This window comes from Apodemus sylvaticus, chromosome 7, assembly GCF_947179515.1.
Source record: "Apodemus sylvaticus chromosome 7, mApoSyl1.1, whole genome shotgun sequence".
NCBI lineage: Eukaryota > Metazoa > Chordata > Mammalia > Rodentia > Muridae > Apodemus > Apodemus sylvaticus.
In genome coordinates, this window is record NC_067478.1 from 80,796,598 (window position 1) to 80,813,826 (window position 17,229).

The 17,229-nt window shown below is 43.1% G+C and overlaps 2 protein-coding genes across 2 annotated transcripts in view; one reads left to right on the plus strand and one right to left on the minus strand.

Moving 5' to 3' along the window:
- Nxpe2 (neurexophilin and PC-esterase domain family member 2) overlaps nucleotides 1-17,229 on the plus strand; it is a 98,083-nt gene that overhangs the window by 16,559 nt on the left and 64,295 nt on the right. The gene's annotated exons all lie outside the window — the stretch shown is intronic.
- Nucleotides 6,577-16,594, minus strand: Nxpe4 (neurexophilin and PC-esterase domain family member 4). Its single transcript, XM_052188413.1, has 7 exons — nucleotides 16,198-16,594; nucleotides 15,745-15,846; nucleotides 14,904-15,006; nucleotides 11,286-12,019; nucleotides 10,739-10,800; nucleotides 9,660-9,863; nucleotides 6,577-7,985 (listed from the first exon to the last, which is right to left on the minus strand). Exons 3-7 carry the CDS (start codon nucleotides 14,994-14,996, stop codon nucleotides 7,450-7,452), a joined length of 1,629 nt encoding a protein of 542 aa, XP_052044373.1. The 5' UTR covers nucleotides 14,997-15,006; nucleotides 15,745-15,846; nucleotides 16,198-16,594; the 3' UTR covers nucleotides 6,577-7,449.

Consider the following 17,229-nt stretch of genomic DNA (forward strand, 5'->3'; position numbering starts at 1 on the left):
AAAAGGAAAAAGACAAAATTATAACATGACTCCAGCCCGTACTGAGGCTGAAGCAACTTTATTTCTCTCCAGCCTGCTTTTATATCATTCAAGGTATATCTGAAAAAACACGGTCAGTTCTTAGATCAAAGACAAAGTAATCAAGTGAAGTAGTAAACAAGGAGATAACACAAGAAAGTCATCAAGCAGAGTAGTGAGAAAGGATCACACAGGGTAATAAGTAGTAAGCAGAGATCGCATAGATAGATTCAGCAAAGCTGTAAGCAAAGCCTCATGGTCACTGCTTCTAATATTCTTATCTGAGCCTACTTCCTTGTCTGAGCCCAGTGACAAATGACAAATTTCTAGAAGTGGCACCAAAAGCTCTCAACAAACACTTTTCTGCAAGGCAGATGATTTCTATTTCAATTGCCCAATCGAGCTGGAAAAAACTATCTCCTCCAACAACCTCTATCTTCTGAGTTGTTCTGGTATAAGCAGCTGGTAGAAGGATCTTCAGGCCCCAAGTGACTCTAGCTCATTCCTCTCCTGCAATGTTTCTTGGATCTTGGAGGTGGTGACATAGATTTCTGATTATTTTTTCATTTGATGACTGAGTGTTGGAGCACATTAACAGTCACCAGTCGTAACCACTGCGATTGTTTGCAGTAACCACTATCCTCTGCAGAAATGAGGTTTCCCTTTAGGGGTTCTGCCTTGGCCAATTCCCCTTTTTTGTTTAAGAAGACATTCTTTGAACGTGCGATGGGCACATTCGATGATACCCTGACCCTGAGGATTATAGGGTAAGCCATGTACTAAGGAAATTCCCATAACTTGGCAGAAGGCAACAAAGGATGAAGAAGTATATGCTGGACCGTTATCGGTTTTCAGAGAGCTGGGCATACCCCATGCACTCCAAGCCTCCAGGCAATGAGCAATAACATGTTTAGTAGCCTCTCCACTATGGAGGGAGGCAAAAATTACACCAGAGGCAGTATCTATAGAAACATGCACAAATCTTAATCTTCCGAATTCTGGTATATGAGTCACATCCATCTGCCAAACATGCAAAGGGCGCAAGCCTTGTGGATTGACACCCAAAGAGGCTTGTGGAAGTAAAAGGGCACAGGAGGTACAACTTTTTACTATATCCCTGGCTTCTGCCCTAGTGATCTTACATTTAGCCATTAATGTCTTTGAATTTACATGAAAATTGGAATGAAACTTTTGAGCACAATCAAAGGGGGTGGAATTAAAAAATGTAAAAATAGAGTGAGAGGTTCTATCTGCCAAATCATTACCTTCAGCCAGTGGTCCTGGCAATCCAGTATGTGCTCTAATACTGGATTAGAGCACATGTGTACAATGTACAATGTGTACAACGGTACAGAAAACGGACGATCTCTTTGCCAAATCATGGCTTGTAATTGAACCAATAAATCACCAATGGTACTTTTCAAATTTATTTGTCCAGTGATCTCCAAATGTTTTAAAATATTGACAACATATAAAGAATCAGAAATCAAATTGAAGGAATCAAGAAACCATTCAAAGACACACATTTGCAGCTCAATTACCTGTGGCGACGCAGGTGGGAATGAAACAACTACTGGCGGCGAGCCAGAAAGAACATAAGCTCCTGCTCCTGTCTTTGAGCCATCAGTATATATTACAGGGCTATCTTTTTTTTTTTTTTTTTAAGATTTATTTATTTTATGTGAGTACACTGTTACTGTCTTCAGATGCAGCAGAAGAGGGCATCAGATCCCATTACTGATGGTTGTGAGCCACCATGTGGTTGCTGGGAATTGAACTCAGGACCTTTGGAAGGGCAGTCGGTGTTCTTAACCACTGAGCAATCTCTCCAGCCCCAGGGCTATCTTTCAAAGGCACGGTGGGAAGTCCTTTTTGGAAATATTATGGGATGTTCTTTAACCAATTGTAACAATGGATCCTTGGGATAATGATTATCAATAGTGCCACCAAACATACAGCGCACTATAGTCCAATCATCAACTGTGGCTGTAAGTACTTTGAATTGTTGAGAGGAATAGGGGATAATTAGACTCGCAGGCTCTGATCCAAAATACTGCAAACATTGTTGATTCCCATTAACGCTAACTGAGCAACAGCAGTAGGATAATGAGACAACGTTTTAGCTGGAGAAATTCTAGGATGTACCCACAACAAGGGAGCACGCTGCCATAGCACTGCTGTAGGTTGTACTTCAGTTGGTAAGATACATAACAAAATAGGAAAATTCACTTCTCGCCTGGCAAGAGCAGCCTGTTCAATATGTGATTTCACAAGACTCAAAGCCTTTCTAGCATCCTTTGTTAAAGAACGATGAGAAGTCAAATCTGGATCATACAGGGGTTGTAATTCTTTATTTGTTAATTTTAGATAGGGATGAACCCATTGTATATCTCCTAATAATTTTTGGAAATCATTTAAGGTATGCAAATGATCTGTTCTTAAACTAATCTTTTGAGGTTGCACTTTATCAGGATATACTTTGGCTCCTAAATAATAAACTACCTGATCCTTTTGAACCTTTTCAGGTGCTATATATAAGTTTCTTTTCTTAAGATCCTGTATCATCACTCGATAAGCTTCCTTCACCATCTCTTCAGTAGGCTCAGATAACAGAATATCATCCATATAGTGCAAACATGTAAGCTTAGGAAAGTGCTGCCTCACATTTTCTAAAGATTTACTAACATATAATTGACATATGGTGGGACTATTCACCATTTCTTGAGGTAAAACCACCCATTCATAACATAAATCTGGAGATGCATGATTTATTGAGGGAACTATAAAAGCAAACCTTTGTGTATCTTTCTCATAGAGTGGAATAGAAAAAAAAACCAATCTTTTATATCAATAACTATCAAAGGCCACTGCTTTGGCAGAGTGGATGGAAGAGGCAGACCTCTTTGCACTGGGCCCATGGGCATCATTTGCTTATTAATTGCTCGTAAATCATGTAAGAGCCTCCATTTTCCTGACTTCTTCTTAATAACAAAAATTGGGGTATTCCAAGGAGAGGTAGACGCTTGAATATGGCCCATGCTCAATTATTCCTGCACTAACTCATGGATGGCCCGCGATTTTTCTAAGGGTAAAGGCCACTGAGGAACCCATACTGGATCCTTAGACTTCCATGTAATGGGGAGAGCCTCCCCAGTGGCCCCTAGGAAAAACCCAATCCCTTTCTTGTGGGTTCTTTAGATGTTACAGGGATCGGGGAGGTGCGGCCTTGGGAATATTTTCCCAACCCTTGTCCAGACCTATGTCCCATCTTCTGCATCATTTGTTGTGATTGTGAGCTATACACCTCCTCATTGGAGAGTACATATCCCATTTCAGTCAAGAGGTCTCTTCCCCACAGGGAAATAGGAACTTCCAGAACATATGGTTGAAACTCCCCAACATGGCCTTCCTCATCTTTCCACATCAAAATTTGTGTACTCCTTTCTGGTTCTTGTGCATATCCTAAGCCTCTTAACATTTGATCTGATACTTGCAAAGGCCAATTCTTTGGCCAGTCTTTTTTACTGATTATACTTTTATCAGCTCCAGTATCCAGAAGCCCAAGTATGATTTTACCATTAATTTCTAAGGAAAGCAAAGGTCAAGCCCCTAGTTCCAAGGAGCAATACACTACAGAACCTCCTGAAGAGCCAAACCCTTTATTTTCTCTTTGTTTGTTATGAGAAGGAATGAGTCCATGGCAACTGGGCAGAATTAACAATTGAGCTATCCTATCACCGGGTGAAACTGCAAACACTCCTCTAGAAGCCATGATTTTGACTGTACTTGTAAAATCTGAATCAATCACTCCAGGATGAATAACTAAACCTTGCATGGTAACTGAGCTTCTTCCTATTAGTAAGCCTACAGTATTTGGTGGTAAGGGCCCTTTAAAATCAGTCCCAGTTAATTGAGGTCCCATTTTGGGTGTTAATATGAGTCTGGTGGTGGAACAGCGGTCAAGTCCTGCACTTCCTGGGGTTGCTTGCCTGGGCAGGCCAACTGCTTCCACTGCATTGGAGGCCGGAGATAGGGCCATGTTTCCGACATTGCCCCATATATTTGACGGCCCTGAGGACGAGGGCCCTGTGCCCTGTTTCTTGGCCTGGCTCCACCACATCCATCTGTCAAGGGTTGTCCTGAAATATCCTTCACTGATCTACAATCATTGGCCCAATGATTACCCTTACGACATCTGGGACACAGACCAGGCATTCTAGGCTGTGGTCTTTCCTGATTTTGCATCTGGGGACATTGCTGCTTTAGATGGCCAGGTTGGCCGCATTTAAAGCAGCTCCCTTGCTTATCTCCAGATTGTTTGTGGGATGCTTGCATAACAGCAGCAGCTAATCCAGCATTAGTTAGGGGACCTCCTAACTCTCTGCATATTTTCATCCATACCTCTAGGCCTTTGCCCTTATACGGGTTAATTGCTTGTCTACATTCTTTAGTACATTGTTCAAAAACCAATTGTTTCACTAATGGCATGGCCTGATCAGCGTCCCCAAAAATTCTGCTTGCCACTTCAACCATTCGTGCCACAAAATCAGCAAACGGCTCAGTTGGTCCTTGAATGACTTTAGTTAGATTTCCTGCCACTTCCCCTCTGTTCGGAAACGCTTTCCAAGCTCTCGTGGCAATTTGATTAATTGATCATACACTTGAAGGGGGTATCCAGTCTGAGCATTGGCAAAGCGGCCCTGTCCTAGAAGCATGTCCTGTCCCCAAGCAGGCTGGCCATTGGCTGCATTTACTGCCGCTTGCTCAGCCGAATGTTCAATGAAGATTGCCTTCCAGTCCAGATATTGCCCAGGGGAAAGGCAAGCACAAGCCAAATTTTGCCAATCATGAGGGGTCATGCAATATTGGTGGAGGTGTTCAAGCATGGAAATAACATAGGCAGCACTAGTGCCATAGGCACAAACCCTTTCTGCTAATCTCTGCACGATCTTCCAATCTAAAGGCTCATGATGACAGTTTCCCTGCTGGTCTTGAAAAACAGAGAAACAACCCTGGGTGCTCAGCTCTTTCCAAACTTCTGGGCACAAACTACGTCCTCCAGGTGCCATAGATGGCTGAGGAGCATACGGGGGAGGACAAGGTGGTCCTGGGGCCGAGAGCTGGACTTTGAGCTTCACGGACTCCATTCCCTCCACTAACTTTTCCAGCTCATCATCCTCAGAACTATCAGAGCTGTCACCCTTCTCTGACTTTACTGAACGCTCCTCTTTCACTTGCTCAAGAGCTACACTTCCTCTTTCAATCTCAGCTGCACACTTCCTTCTCGATCTACAAGACAAGAACGAATGAGCTTCCATATCGATTGTGTAAATGGACGTACAATTCCTTGTTCCCTAGCAAAATCTATATCCTTTCCCAACTTATCCCAGCTAGGGAGAGTCAAATGTCCTGAGACAGCAAACCAGGGAGCAACTTCATCCATAGCCCAAAGAAATTTCTGCAATGTAGATTCTTTCAATTCTAACCCTTTCGCTTCTAACAGGCTCTTAAGCACTGCAAGCAAAGATCTACTAGAAGATATGTTACCCATAATGAGTTATAGTCCAAACCTGAAACCTTATTGTCTCTTAACCCGAGAACTTTCACTTATCCCACTTACCCAGGAACTTATCAGCTAGCTGCCCTGACTGCGACGAGTTCTGAGGGCCACCACTTGTCACTACCAAATACCTTGTCCGTCCAGCCGAATAAGGGAGACGACATGGGAGACTCTTCTCGACGCAATTTATTCAGGAACCTTACTTCAGGAAGCCCCTGATCCTAGCCCATTGCCCCAGTTATATATCCCAGCCTGCACCAATCAGCGACTGCCAAGTGGAGGCTCGTGATAGGATCGAGATGATGGCCCGGGAGTGGCCTGATATGACGTCAAAGAGCATGTGCACTTCTCTGGTGCGTACATGACTCTCAAAGGGGAATGTGGGGGAGCATTGCTGAGTCATGTGACTTGGCCACCAGCCCAGGCGCCATTTTAGACTGGCCGCCATGCTGCTCCCCACAGTAACTAACACACTCTTGCGATCCACAGTGTGATCAAATATCTTGCAACACCCCCTGGAAATTGAACCACTATGTATGTGTGCCAGAAAACAATCCTGGGTCCTCTGGGAGAGCAACGAGTAACCTCTGAGTCATCTCTTTAACCACCTTTCTTCATTTTAAAAGGTATAGCGTAGGATCAGAGAACCTGATAACCAGAGTTCAATTATTGGGACCAACATGGTGGAAGGAGAGAACTGAGTCTTAAATATTGTTTTCTGACTCCTACATGTACACTGTGGCATATATTTCATCTCCAAATAAATAAAGATAATATAGGAACACAAAATATATAGTCAGGCAGTGGAAGTGCATGCCTTTAATCCCAGCACTTGGGAGCCAGAGGCAGGCAGATCTCTGCATTCAAGGCCAGCCTGCTTCTACAGAATGAGTTCTGGGACAGTCAGGTCTACACAGAGAAACCCTGTCTTGGAAAACAAACAACAAACACAAAAAGGAAATATAAAGAATATAATTTATAATATTTATGAAAAACAAACTATAATTTTGTATTTAAATTTATATAAAAGTAAAGTCACTAAAATATTTTGCATTATTAATTCTTGTTTTAATATGTTTTTCATTTAAAAATTTTATTTTATTTGTTCTAAAATTAGTGTACAAAATATCAGGTTTCATGATGGTGTTTGGGGGGCATATTTCAGTTTTGTTTATCCAAAATCTTATATCCAAAAAAGCTGGAAAACCTAGAAGAAAGATACATTTCCAAATGCTTTTGGCCTATCAAAGTTAAATCTAGAAAATAGAAACAATTTAAATAGATCTGTAATAAGAAATGAGATTGAAGTAGTTATTAAAAAGTTTCTCTCCAAATAGAGCCCAGTCTTGGGCAGATTAAGTGCTGAATACCACGAAATTTGTAAAGAAAATCTAATCAAAACATTTCTCAATACCTTCCACAAACTACAACCAGGAAGAACACTACCCAAGTCATTGTTTTGAAGTCTGTATTGGCCTGATGTCAGACTCTGAGACATGACCAAGAAAGGTACAGATCAATTTTCCTGGTAAACATGGATGTAAAAATTATCAACAAAATATTTACAAGTTGAATCAAATACCTTTTAAGAATTTTATCAAAACTACTTCATTGTTCTGAACTCATGGCAAGAAAGAGAAGGTCTTATGCACAGGAATCCTAACTTCAAATTGACAAAGAGCCACGTGAATCTTCAACTTTGAGCAGAAGGGCAGTGTATGAATGCCTTGTTAGGATGAACTAGGTGGACCATATGGACCACAATACAGATTATGTCCTTGGATTAACTGGGACATCCTGGCACTTGGAACAGCTGCAGGATTCACTGTATCTTTTAAGTTCAAGGAGTGACTTTCAAAGTTATGTGTTTGCTAGCAAATATAGTTTAAGAATATATTAATTTGACTTCTAACTACATCCTCTGGTGGATGGACATTGTTTATGCCATATGCAATTGTCATATCCCAGGCATCAATGACACCCACATTGAGATCCTGGAAAATATCCTTTAAGGCAAGATACTGGGTGTAACCATGGAAATCACTAAACCTCTCCACATCGCTGTTCAACTCCCTGATGTTTTCTGTTTTGAGGACCACCAGAGTATCTGGGCTTCTCAGGAGAAGACGTTGAAGAGCTTTGTGAACATTGAGGGCTCTTCGGATAAAAACGTCAATGGGAAAAGGTCTGAAATGCTGGCCCAGAGAAATGACGAGGACTGTGTTTTTCTCTCCTCCAGTTCTGTCAATTATCCGAGCAATGTTCTCTATTTCTTTGACTGAGTAGACCAATGACCCGATAAGAGGGTAACCATGTTTTTGCCACTGGATGCTGATTTTCTCATCCAAGTCCACAGCAAGTTGGTGTTGCAGTTTCCCACTCTCGTGCAAGTCCACGGACCTCAGCGCTGACAGCAAACAGGCAATCCCAGAACAAAAGGAGAATACAGTTACAGAGGTCAATTTGCCACAAACACAGGAGAAAAGAACTGGTGTTTGAGCCTATAAACGTATCATATCTGACTAAGGAGTGGTTTTGAAAATTACTCTAAGGATTGAAAGTGCCTTATGATGATGTACTTTGCCCTTCTTCGGCCATTCAGATTGAATTGTATGGGGAATAGCTTTGGCATTTAATTCTGCTTCCCTGGAAGATGATGTTAATAGTTGTATACCTGCTGTGTTGTGTAGTACTAGGCTATTGATGTTGTGTGCAAAAAGAATCTAAGCAAACTGCATTTGTTTAGACTGATGCAGTCATTTGCCTCAACGTGTGTGTGTGTGTGTGTGTGTGTGTGTGTGTGTGAGAGAGAGAGAGAGAGAGAGAGAGAGAGAGAGAGAGAGAGAGATGTTGTAGGAAAGCCTTGTTTGGACAAGATTACAGTTTGTGGCTGAACAAGTACTTAAAATCCCTTCAATTCTTGAGGAAAATAATCTAATTCAGACACCTCAGAAAATAACAAAATAAGCACAGTGTGAACAGGACAAGACAGAGTCCCACTGTGTTTCACTGTGCCAACCAGAGCTTCATCAGAACAGCAAGGTAAGTTGTTCTCCTGCCACAGTTTCTGAGAAAACATTCAGTGTGCCATCATGGTGCTTTGTGCCTTGCTTTGCCATAGCAGGGAAGGGCTGGGCTGGAAATCTCCCGCCAATGGCTGAGGCTGCCAAAAAGAAGTGCCCGAGACTCGCAGGGGGCAAGTGGTACAACTACTTGCATCATTGCTTCCCGCTAACTTCAGTTCTCTTTTCCAAAGCACACTTTGGCTACAGAATTTAATGTTGCATGAAATATACAAGACATGTCTTCCCACCACAACATATATGCCGAGAAGGACGACCACTCCAATCTCAGAAGGAAACAAAACACCTACAATATCAAACTATGTGATGGTAAAGGCTGTCACTAGAATCTCAATTTTGTTGCTGAGAGAAACAATGTAATGAGGAGCTGATTGTTTACCCCCCTGGTCCGTGGTCTAACATGTCCTCTCTGCTGGGAATACTTTTGTAATTTAGAACCCAAGATCTACCAAGTTCACCTTTCCATTGAGAGGATCAGTGTTTTAAATAATGGAGACCACAAGATGGGTCTTATATCAAGGCCAGTATGGAAACATAGATTCAATCTTGCATTCAGTGACACAAGCCAGAGTCCAAAGACATAGATGGGCAGAAGGTGATGATTTAATACATGGTTTAGCTCAGGTGGGATATGACATTCTGGCAAATCTTGCCTTAGTGAACACAGCACTCAAACTACAGATCTTACAGCAAGAGTCTAGCCTCAACTCTATACTAATGTACTCAGAGATGCAGTTGCTGCTGCTTTCTGGCTCCTTCCTACGTGTTAGTGTGTCAGGCATGTCTTAAATACTCTCCTAGCCATTACTTTATTTCATTCAAAATAAACGCTAGGGGTGATGAACATTGTTCTAGAGGATGATAGTAACATTTTGTGAATCATGCTGGTGGTTTGTGGTTGACAACTATGGTAAAGAGGCACTTTCTGTACTTTTTTTTCCCCTTTGAAATGGAAAAAATTTCTGAATGAGACCAGAATAGCTTATACTGAGACATACTGTTGATTTTGCTTTTGAAGTACTCCATCCACTGGCGGATTGTGGAATCACCCATGAGATGGATGAATTTTCCTCTCAGGCATTCTTTCATTTTGATCGGAGCCAGACTGCAGGAGGCCGGAGTCCACGTGTTTTTCCAGACATGCCCACTAGGGATTGATGATACCATCCCGAGCTTGCATTTCTCCTTCACTGGAACGGCTTCTGCCGAGGAATCAGGAAGATAGGGGTTACATTTATTCACCACTCCAAAAGGCTAAATTAATATTTTAACAACTTCTCTTTCTTTCCTTCTGTAAGTCTGTCTCTTGTGTGTCTTTGAGACAGGGTCTAATGTAGCCGAGGCTTGCCTTCAACTTGCTATGTAGCCAAGGATGTCCTTGACTGCTTGTCTTCCTGCCTCCACTTCCAGAGTCTGACAATCCCAGGTGTGTGCTTATGTGGTGCTGGGGGAGGGGTCCAGCCTTGGGCTTTGTGCATGCTGGGTAAGCCCTACAGGTCACTTTTGCAATCAGAAACACACTTTGCTTCAGTGGAAAGGTTTTCAGTGGAAAACTGTCTTAGCAATTAGCAAGCTTTTCATAGTGAACCCAGAGAGACAAAGATACTGCTGCCTGAAGTCATTTTAGGTGGGGTTTGTGAGCTGCTCAGAGTAAAAACACAATGCAAAGAAGGAAGCTCTTCTTCGTTAAAAAAAAAAAAAGCCTTCAAAAACTGAGAGAAGAATGGCGTAAGTTGGTATTAGGATGGCAGTTGATGTCACACTGGGGACATCATAAGTGATATCCCTAGGGGAGCATAAGGATCTCGGTTAAGACCTAGGAGAGAGTTTTACCCTCTGAAGGTTCCAGTGTTAGATGGGCAGGTGACCTGAGACCCAGTGGGTAGTTTGCCACATGTGTGGCTGCTACGGTATCTGCATAAGGTTCTAGTGATTACCTCATGCGTTCATTCATGGACTTTGTGCCTTGGCCTGCCTTACAAGACCTGAGACAGTGACTAAGTCCAACAGAAAGAGAAGGACCTTGAAATGGGTTAATCCAGTGTTAATCATTCCCCACCAGCACACAACCACTTACTGTTGCATTTGGAGACACTAATCATATTGGATTTTCCCATGATCTCCACTCCTATATTTGACCTTAAAGAGACAAATACAGAAATTAATCTACAGTGGCTTCAACTCAGGCAAAGCCCCAGATCCTAGATCTTCCTAGTCCTTCTGTCAGTTCTTAGTGATAATCCAATTTTCCCCATCTATAATATCAGGCCACTTAGTAAGTTTCCATTTATTCATTTCTTAGTCCATAGGAGACAGGGACCCAGAGTATGTGTGCAAGACAGTGTATGGGTACAGAATGTATTAGAACACACACATGAATATTTCTCATTCTTTTTGTTTTTACTCAACCCATGTTTTGGGGTTCATTGATAAGGATTATCTATCCTAAAAGGATATCCTATCAGAGGACTCTTGGAGAATGAACACTATCTCCATATGAATTCCTTGCTCTCTTCTTAAAGTGAACTCTTCTTATAGAGTCCTAAGTTAATGTGCTTGGAATACATTCCCTGCAGGCTAAATTACCACTTGCCCCTCGGTAATGTGAAATGATACTTATTTACCTTTCAAAGAGGCTCCTTTCTTGTTGGCTAAGATAGGAAACTTCCTTGTTCTTCGAATGCATGTGGGTGAGGGCTGCACAGGGCGCATTTGGAGGTTTCACACAGTAGAAAGCTTCTTGGTCCTGGGCATCCAGATACTGGCACAGCTCGGCACTTGAATTTAGAGCCAGGGCACATTCCGTATGGACCTGAGAAGCACCACTGACAAACTGGCCTGAGAAGACGATCCTGTCGTAGCCCTGTTTCCTTGCTCTCCAGAGAGCTGACACCCCTTCACTGGGGTGCATGAGCAGGATAGACAGGGAGACCGGGCCCTCCCAGAACAGAGTGAAGCTGACGAGGTAGGTGCCATTGTTGAAGTCTGTCACCTTTCCAGAAGCGCCTGCCTTCAGGGCTGGGGAGGACATCCTGGCCCTCAGGAAGTCCCCACCATACCCCTTCCTGTTTCTCAGGTGGTCTCTAGCCTCTACCAGGATGTCCAGCTGGTCCCCTACACAGTATGTATCTCGAGGGTTGAGGATGGTGGCTGTGCTATGTGTGGCGCTTGTGGTGTTGTTGAGGTGGGTGAAAGGCCTGGGTGGGATCTTTTTGTCCAGTTTCTCTAAGATCTCCCTGATTCTCAGTTCTGTCTCTTTTGGTGAAACTGGTGGGTTTGGAGGCACTGCAGGGCATGAGGATTTCATGATCAAGTTCCAGCGATTGAAAGACACGGGCAATTTGAACACAGTCCATAGCTGGATGGGCAATAAATAGAACACGGAACACAGAAAAAAGTCTCTATTTAATGTAACAAGCTTTGGTAGGTTAACTAACTTTTGTCTTTTATAGACCAATGAGAGGTATAGAAATCATTTACTTGATATTTTGTGGTCATATATATTTCATACACAGGTAGCTTTGTTTAAAAACAGTATCACCCTGCTTTTAAATGACTTATTTTGGAAAACCCATTCAACCCCAAATAGCTAGAATCATCTTCAAAATGGTGGTGATGTGAGGCTGCCAAAATTTCCTTGCAGTCAAGGGTTCTTGCTGCTCCTAAAGAGAACCTGAGTTCAATTCCCCATGGCTAACGACCAATTATAACTCCAGCTCCAGGAGATCTGACACCATCTCCAGTCTCTGTGGGCCCTTCACTCACATAACTGAGAATCTGTTTTACTAACAGACTGTCAGGTGCCTTGAACGGTTGTTGGGAGGATTACGGAATAACACGGTGTGCTGGATAATTTTATGTCAACTTGACACGATCTATAGTTATCAGAGAGGAGGGAGCCTCAGTTCCATAAGAACATAAGCCTGTAGGGCATTTTCTTAATTAATGATTGATGTGGGAGGGCTCAGCCCATGACGGGTGGGGTCATCCTTAGGCTGGTGATCCTGAGTTCTATAAGAAAGGAAGCTAAGCAAGTCATGTGGAGCAAGCCAGTAAGCAGCATCCCTCCATAATCTCCGCATCAGCTCCTGCCTCCAGGTGCCTGCCATGTTTGAGTTCCCATCCTGATTCCCTTCAGTGATGAACTATGATGTGGAAATGTAAGCCCAATAAACCCTTTCTCCCCTATCTTGCTTTTGGTCATGGTGTTTCATCACAGCAATAGAAACCCTAACTAGGAGATATAGGGACATTAGAAAATCATTAGGCTAATATCCACTTATCAGTGAGTGCATACCTTGTGTGTTCTTTTGTGATTGGGCTACCTCACTTAGGATGATATTTTCCAGTTCCACCCATTTGCCTAAGAATTTCATGAATTCATTGTTTTTAATAGCTGAGTAGTATTCCACTGTGCAAATGTACCACATTTTCTGTATCCATTCCTCTGTTGAGGGACATCTGGGTTCTTTCCAGCTTCTGGCTATTATAAATAGGGCTGCTATGAACATAATGGAGCATGTGTCCTTATTACATTCTGGGGAATCCTCTGATATGCCCAGGAGTGGTATAACAGGGTCCTCTGGTAGCATCATGCCCAGACACTCTCAGTCAGCCATTGAACTGAGCACAGGGTCCCCAATGGGGGAGCTAGAGAAAGGACCCAAGGAGCTGAAGGGGTTTGCAGCACCATAGGAGGAACAATGATATAAGCCAGCCAGTACTCCCAGAGCTCCCAGGGACAAGAACATCAACTAGAGAGTACACATGGTGTTACCCACGACTCCAGATGCATAGGCAGCAGAGGATGGCCTTGTTGGCCATCAATGGGAGGAGAGAGGCCCCTGGTCCTGGAAATGCTTGATGCAGCAGTGTAGGGGAATACCAGGACAGGGAAGCAGGAAGGGGGTTGATTAGGGAACAGGGGGAGGGGGAATGGCTTATAGGACTTTCGGGAGGGGGGGGAACCATAATGGGGAAATCATTTGAAATGTAAATAAAGAATATATCTAATAAAAAATAAATGTGCAAATAAGGCATTGGGCACAATGCAGATACTTATTGGGACTGTCTATTGTTTGAAAAGATATTTAAAAACATTGAAACATATCAAATGAAGTAATGATAATGGATCGTAGTCATCAGTCACTAATTAGAATCTTTTGTAAAGTCAAAGTAGTTTGCATGAGTCCAATTCTTGTGTAGATAATAATGATAAACTATGAACAAAAATATTTGTAATAAGACAGTTCCCTAAGAGCAGTGAGCCCTGAAGCTGGACAGCGGGAAGTGTGAGCTCAGCTTGAGCTGTACAGCCAAAGAAGGGCAAACCTGTGCTACAGAGTGAAACCGCCTATTAAAAAACAAAACAAAGTCCTGCAAACAAACACATGCAAAAGCAGCTAGCCACCACCAAAACCTCAACTCCAAAGCCGAGAAGTAACCAATGGAAGAGGGGAACCCAACAGGAGCAGCAGCAGCAACAGCAGCACACTGAGACATGAGCCTTACAAACAGCAGCTGCGAGGTCAGAAACGGCACACCATCAGAAACAGCACACCATCAGAAACAGCACACCGTTGGAAACAGCACACCATCGGAAACAGCACACAGATATCTGAGTAGATATTTAGACAGCCTGGTACTGGAAGGGGGACAATGTTTGCCATTTGCAATTATCCACAGCGTTTAAAAGGCAGGCCCATTTCAGTACACAGAAATGAACATATATTCTCTTCTTCAGACACTTCCTTAAAGCAGGAGCAAACATAAGATGTGGATGATGTGTAACAGTAACACACTCACATGTAAGCAGCATAGGTCTGTGCAAGCACACACACACACATACACACACAGAGACACTCACACAGACATATGCAGACACACACACAGATACAGACACAGACACACACAGAGACATACACATACACACACAGACACACAGACACACACACAGACACACAGACACAGACATACACACACACACACATATACACACACACATACACACACACATACACACACAGACACATACACAGACACACTCAAATGACTATCTTACAAAGCTTTCCATCCCTCATGATTTCCTATCTGTGAGAAGCACCCTCTGCCCCGGGGTCCCAGCTTACACATGAAGCTTCGTAAGGCGCTGTCCTCAGACAGTGCTGTGTTAACCACTGTGAACTACATTGGTTCGTAGGCAAATGATATCAAGAAAAAGAGAAAAAGTGGTCGACTCCTACCTTTATGGGGTTTCTGAAAACTGTGAAGGAGACCCAGAAGATCACGATAAAGAGCAGCACCCACAGTGATTTACGATTGGCCATCGTTTTCATGGTTCAACTCCTACGAGACAATTACAGAAGTTTATCACAAAAATGAAACAGGAAGTAAATCACACAAAAGTGTAACACACCCAGCCCCTGGCTATTTTGTTGCTTGCCTAAGTTATTCCCAAGGTGACATCTTGGCCCTCCAGGCTCCCCCCTCCTCTCGCTGCAGTCTCTCCTTTAGCTGTCAGCTTGGAGCCCACCATCAGCCAAGACACCAAGAGCGGTAAGTAGGCAGGACACTGCCATCTACGTCGGTTCCCTGGGCTCTGTACCTTTATGGATTGTTAATCTTTACAAATATTGACTCTAAGAACAGCATGAACCTCTAGTAGAAGCCAGTCCACTTCATACGATCCCTTTCCCATATTGCCAGATTTTCTGGCACCTCTCAACCTCAAAAAGAATTACTTTAAAACTCCTACGTATTACTTTCTTTTTAAAAATCTTGAAGCTTTAGGCAGTCCTCCCCCTGTGTAGATGAACATTTGTCTTTGATCTGAAACTCTAAGTTTGTTTCTTTAGCTTAGATAACCTGGGTAGGGGCACTGGTCAGCATAGAGATGGTGGATGTCAGCCCAGGACTGTAAGAAAAAAAGTATCATTTTGCTTGGACGCCATCCTTACAAAACTTGCTACTTCTCAAAAGTTTCTTCTTAGAGGCACCCTCTGTCCTGGATCCCAGTTTATACACCAAAAGGTTTAGCACCCAGGAACGAATATTGCCCCTTCTCAACCCCAGCGACTGTCATACCTTTAATATAAAGGCTCGTTTTGGTCTCATTTCAAGAAACTGGGTGAGTTTGGTGGAGAGCCTGCTTCTGTGGCCAGTACAGTGTACCAGTGTACAGCCTTCCTGCACCAAAACACAGCACAGAGACAAGCTACTTTTCAGTGGGATTCGTGCCCGTCACCCTAAGCAGGAATCTGGTTGACAAACTGCAGTGACTAAGTCAAGTGGGAACAGAATTCTCTGCACAGCACATGGAATGGTCTTAATGGACTGAAACATGAGGGGTTTAAGTCTGACAAGCAGACAGGAAATACTCCCATGGGAAGTGGAACCTCTTTCTACCTGAGCATCACTGTGCAGCCCCAGTTACCAAGGTTAAAATGCACATTATACTGTGAACAGTACATACTATGCAAAAACAGGAATTGAAGGGGAACCACCTCGAATATGATAAAGAGAAAACAGTGATCATACCTCAGGTCAAGAAGAGGACAGAGTCACATGTTCTGATCCAATTGGATTTCTGTTCTTGTTCTGATAGAGTCCCAGGAAGAGCAGGTGCCTCAGACACACATGCGACGCCCACAGGAAACAGCGGTTGGTCTCGTGGGGCCTGTTAAATATTAAAACTTGACAACAGCTCTGTCACATTCCCTCAACCTTTGTAGCTCAGAACCTACTTGATTTATTGTTCCTTGCCCTGACTGTTGAACTTTTTGTTGTTCCTGCTGTTGAACTTTGTCACGGAGCTTCATGGACTTTAGAGATTCCCTAGCCTCCTTGCCTCTAGACCCAGCCTATCAGCTTAAAGGTCAGACAGTGCTGCTGCTTCGTCTAGATAGCCTATGTGTTGTAAATGTTGCGAACGCACCTCTTCGTTGTTTTCCCCACGTAAAATCTGGTCCTGAGGACTGCCTTGGGTGACAGTGTTTGGATCCCGAATCCCGATACTGGACTGGGATTGGTGTCTGAATGCTCTGTGTGACTATTCCTGCACTCTGTCAGGACCCCTTTCAGACGTCTTGTTTACATGACCCTTTAGAAGGTCTTATGTACATTTGAACAGGTCACCAATCTGGCTGTGTTTTGTTTGTTTGTTTGTTTGTTTTTCTTTTTAGATTTAGAGTCTCATGTAGCCCTGGCCAGCCTCAGACTCCAGTTCTTGTCTCTTTACCCGCCTAATCTTAACAACAACAAAACAAAACAACATAAAATCCAATAAACTAGACTTTTTCCAGAAAGAAAATGCAGACTTTTCAGCATGTTAGCCATGTTCTAGCAAATGAAGTATAACAATACCTCATTTCCATAGGATGATTTTCGAACAAACCCTTTTAACCTTATGTTGCTGGGTCTGGATCCCTCGATTGGGCTCTACAGGAGTTTATAAGAAGGGAAAGTATTTGCAATGGTTTTGGTTCAGTCGCTCCTGGGAAGGCAGGCGTCAACAACTTCCCAAGCTCCCGGGCCCTCTGATTCATTACAGATTTAATGGGCTTTAGTCAT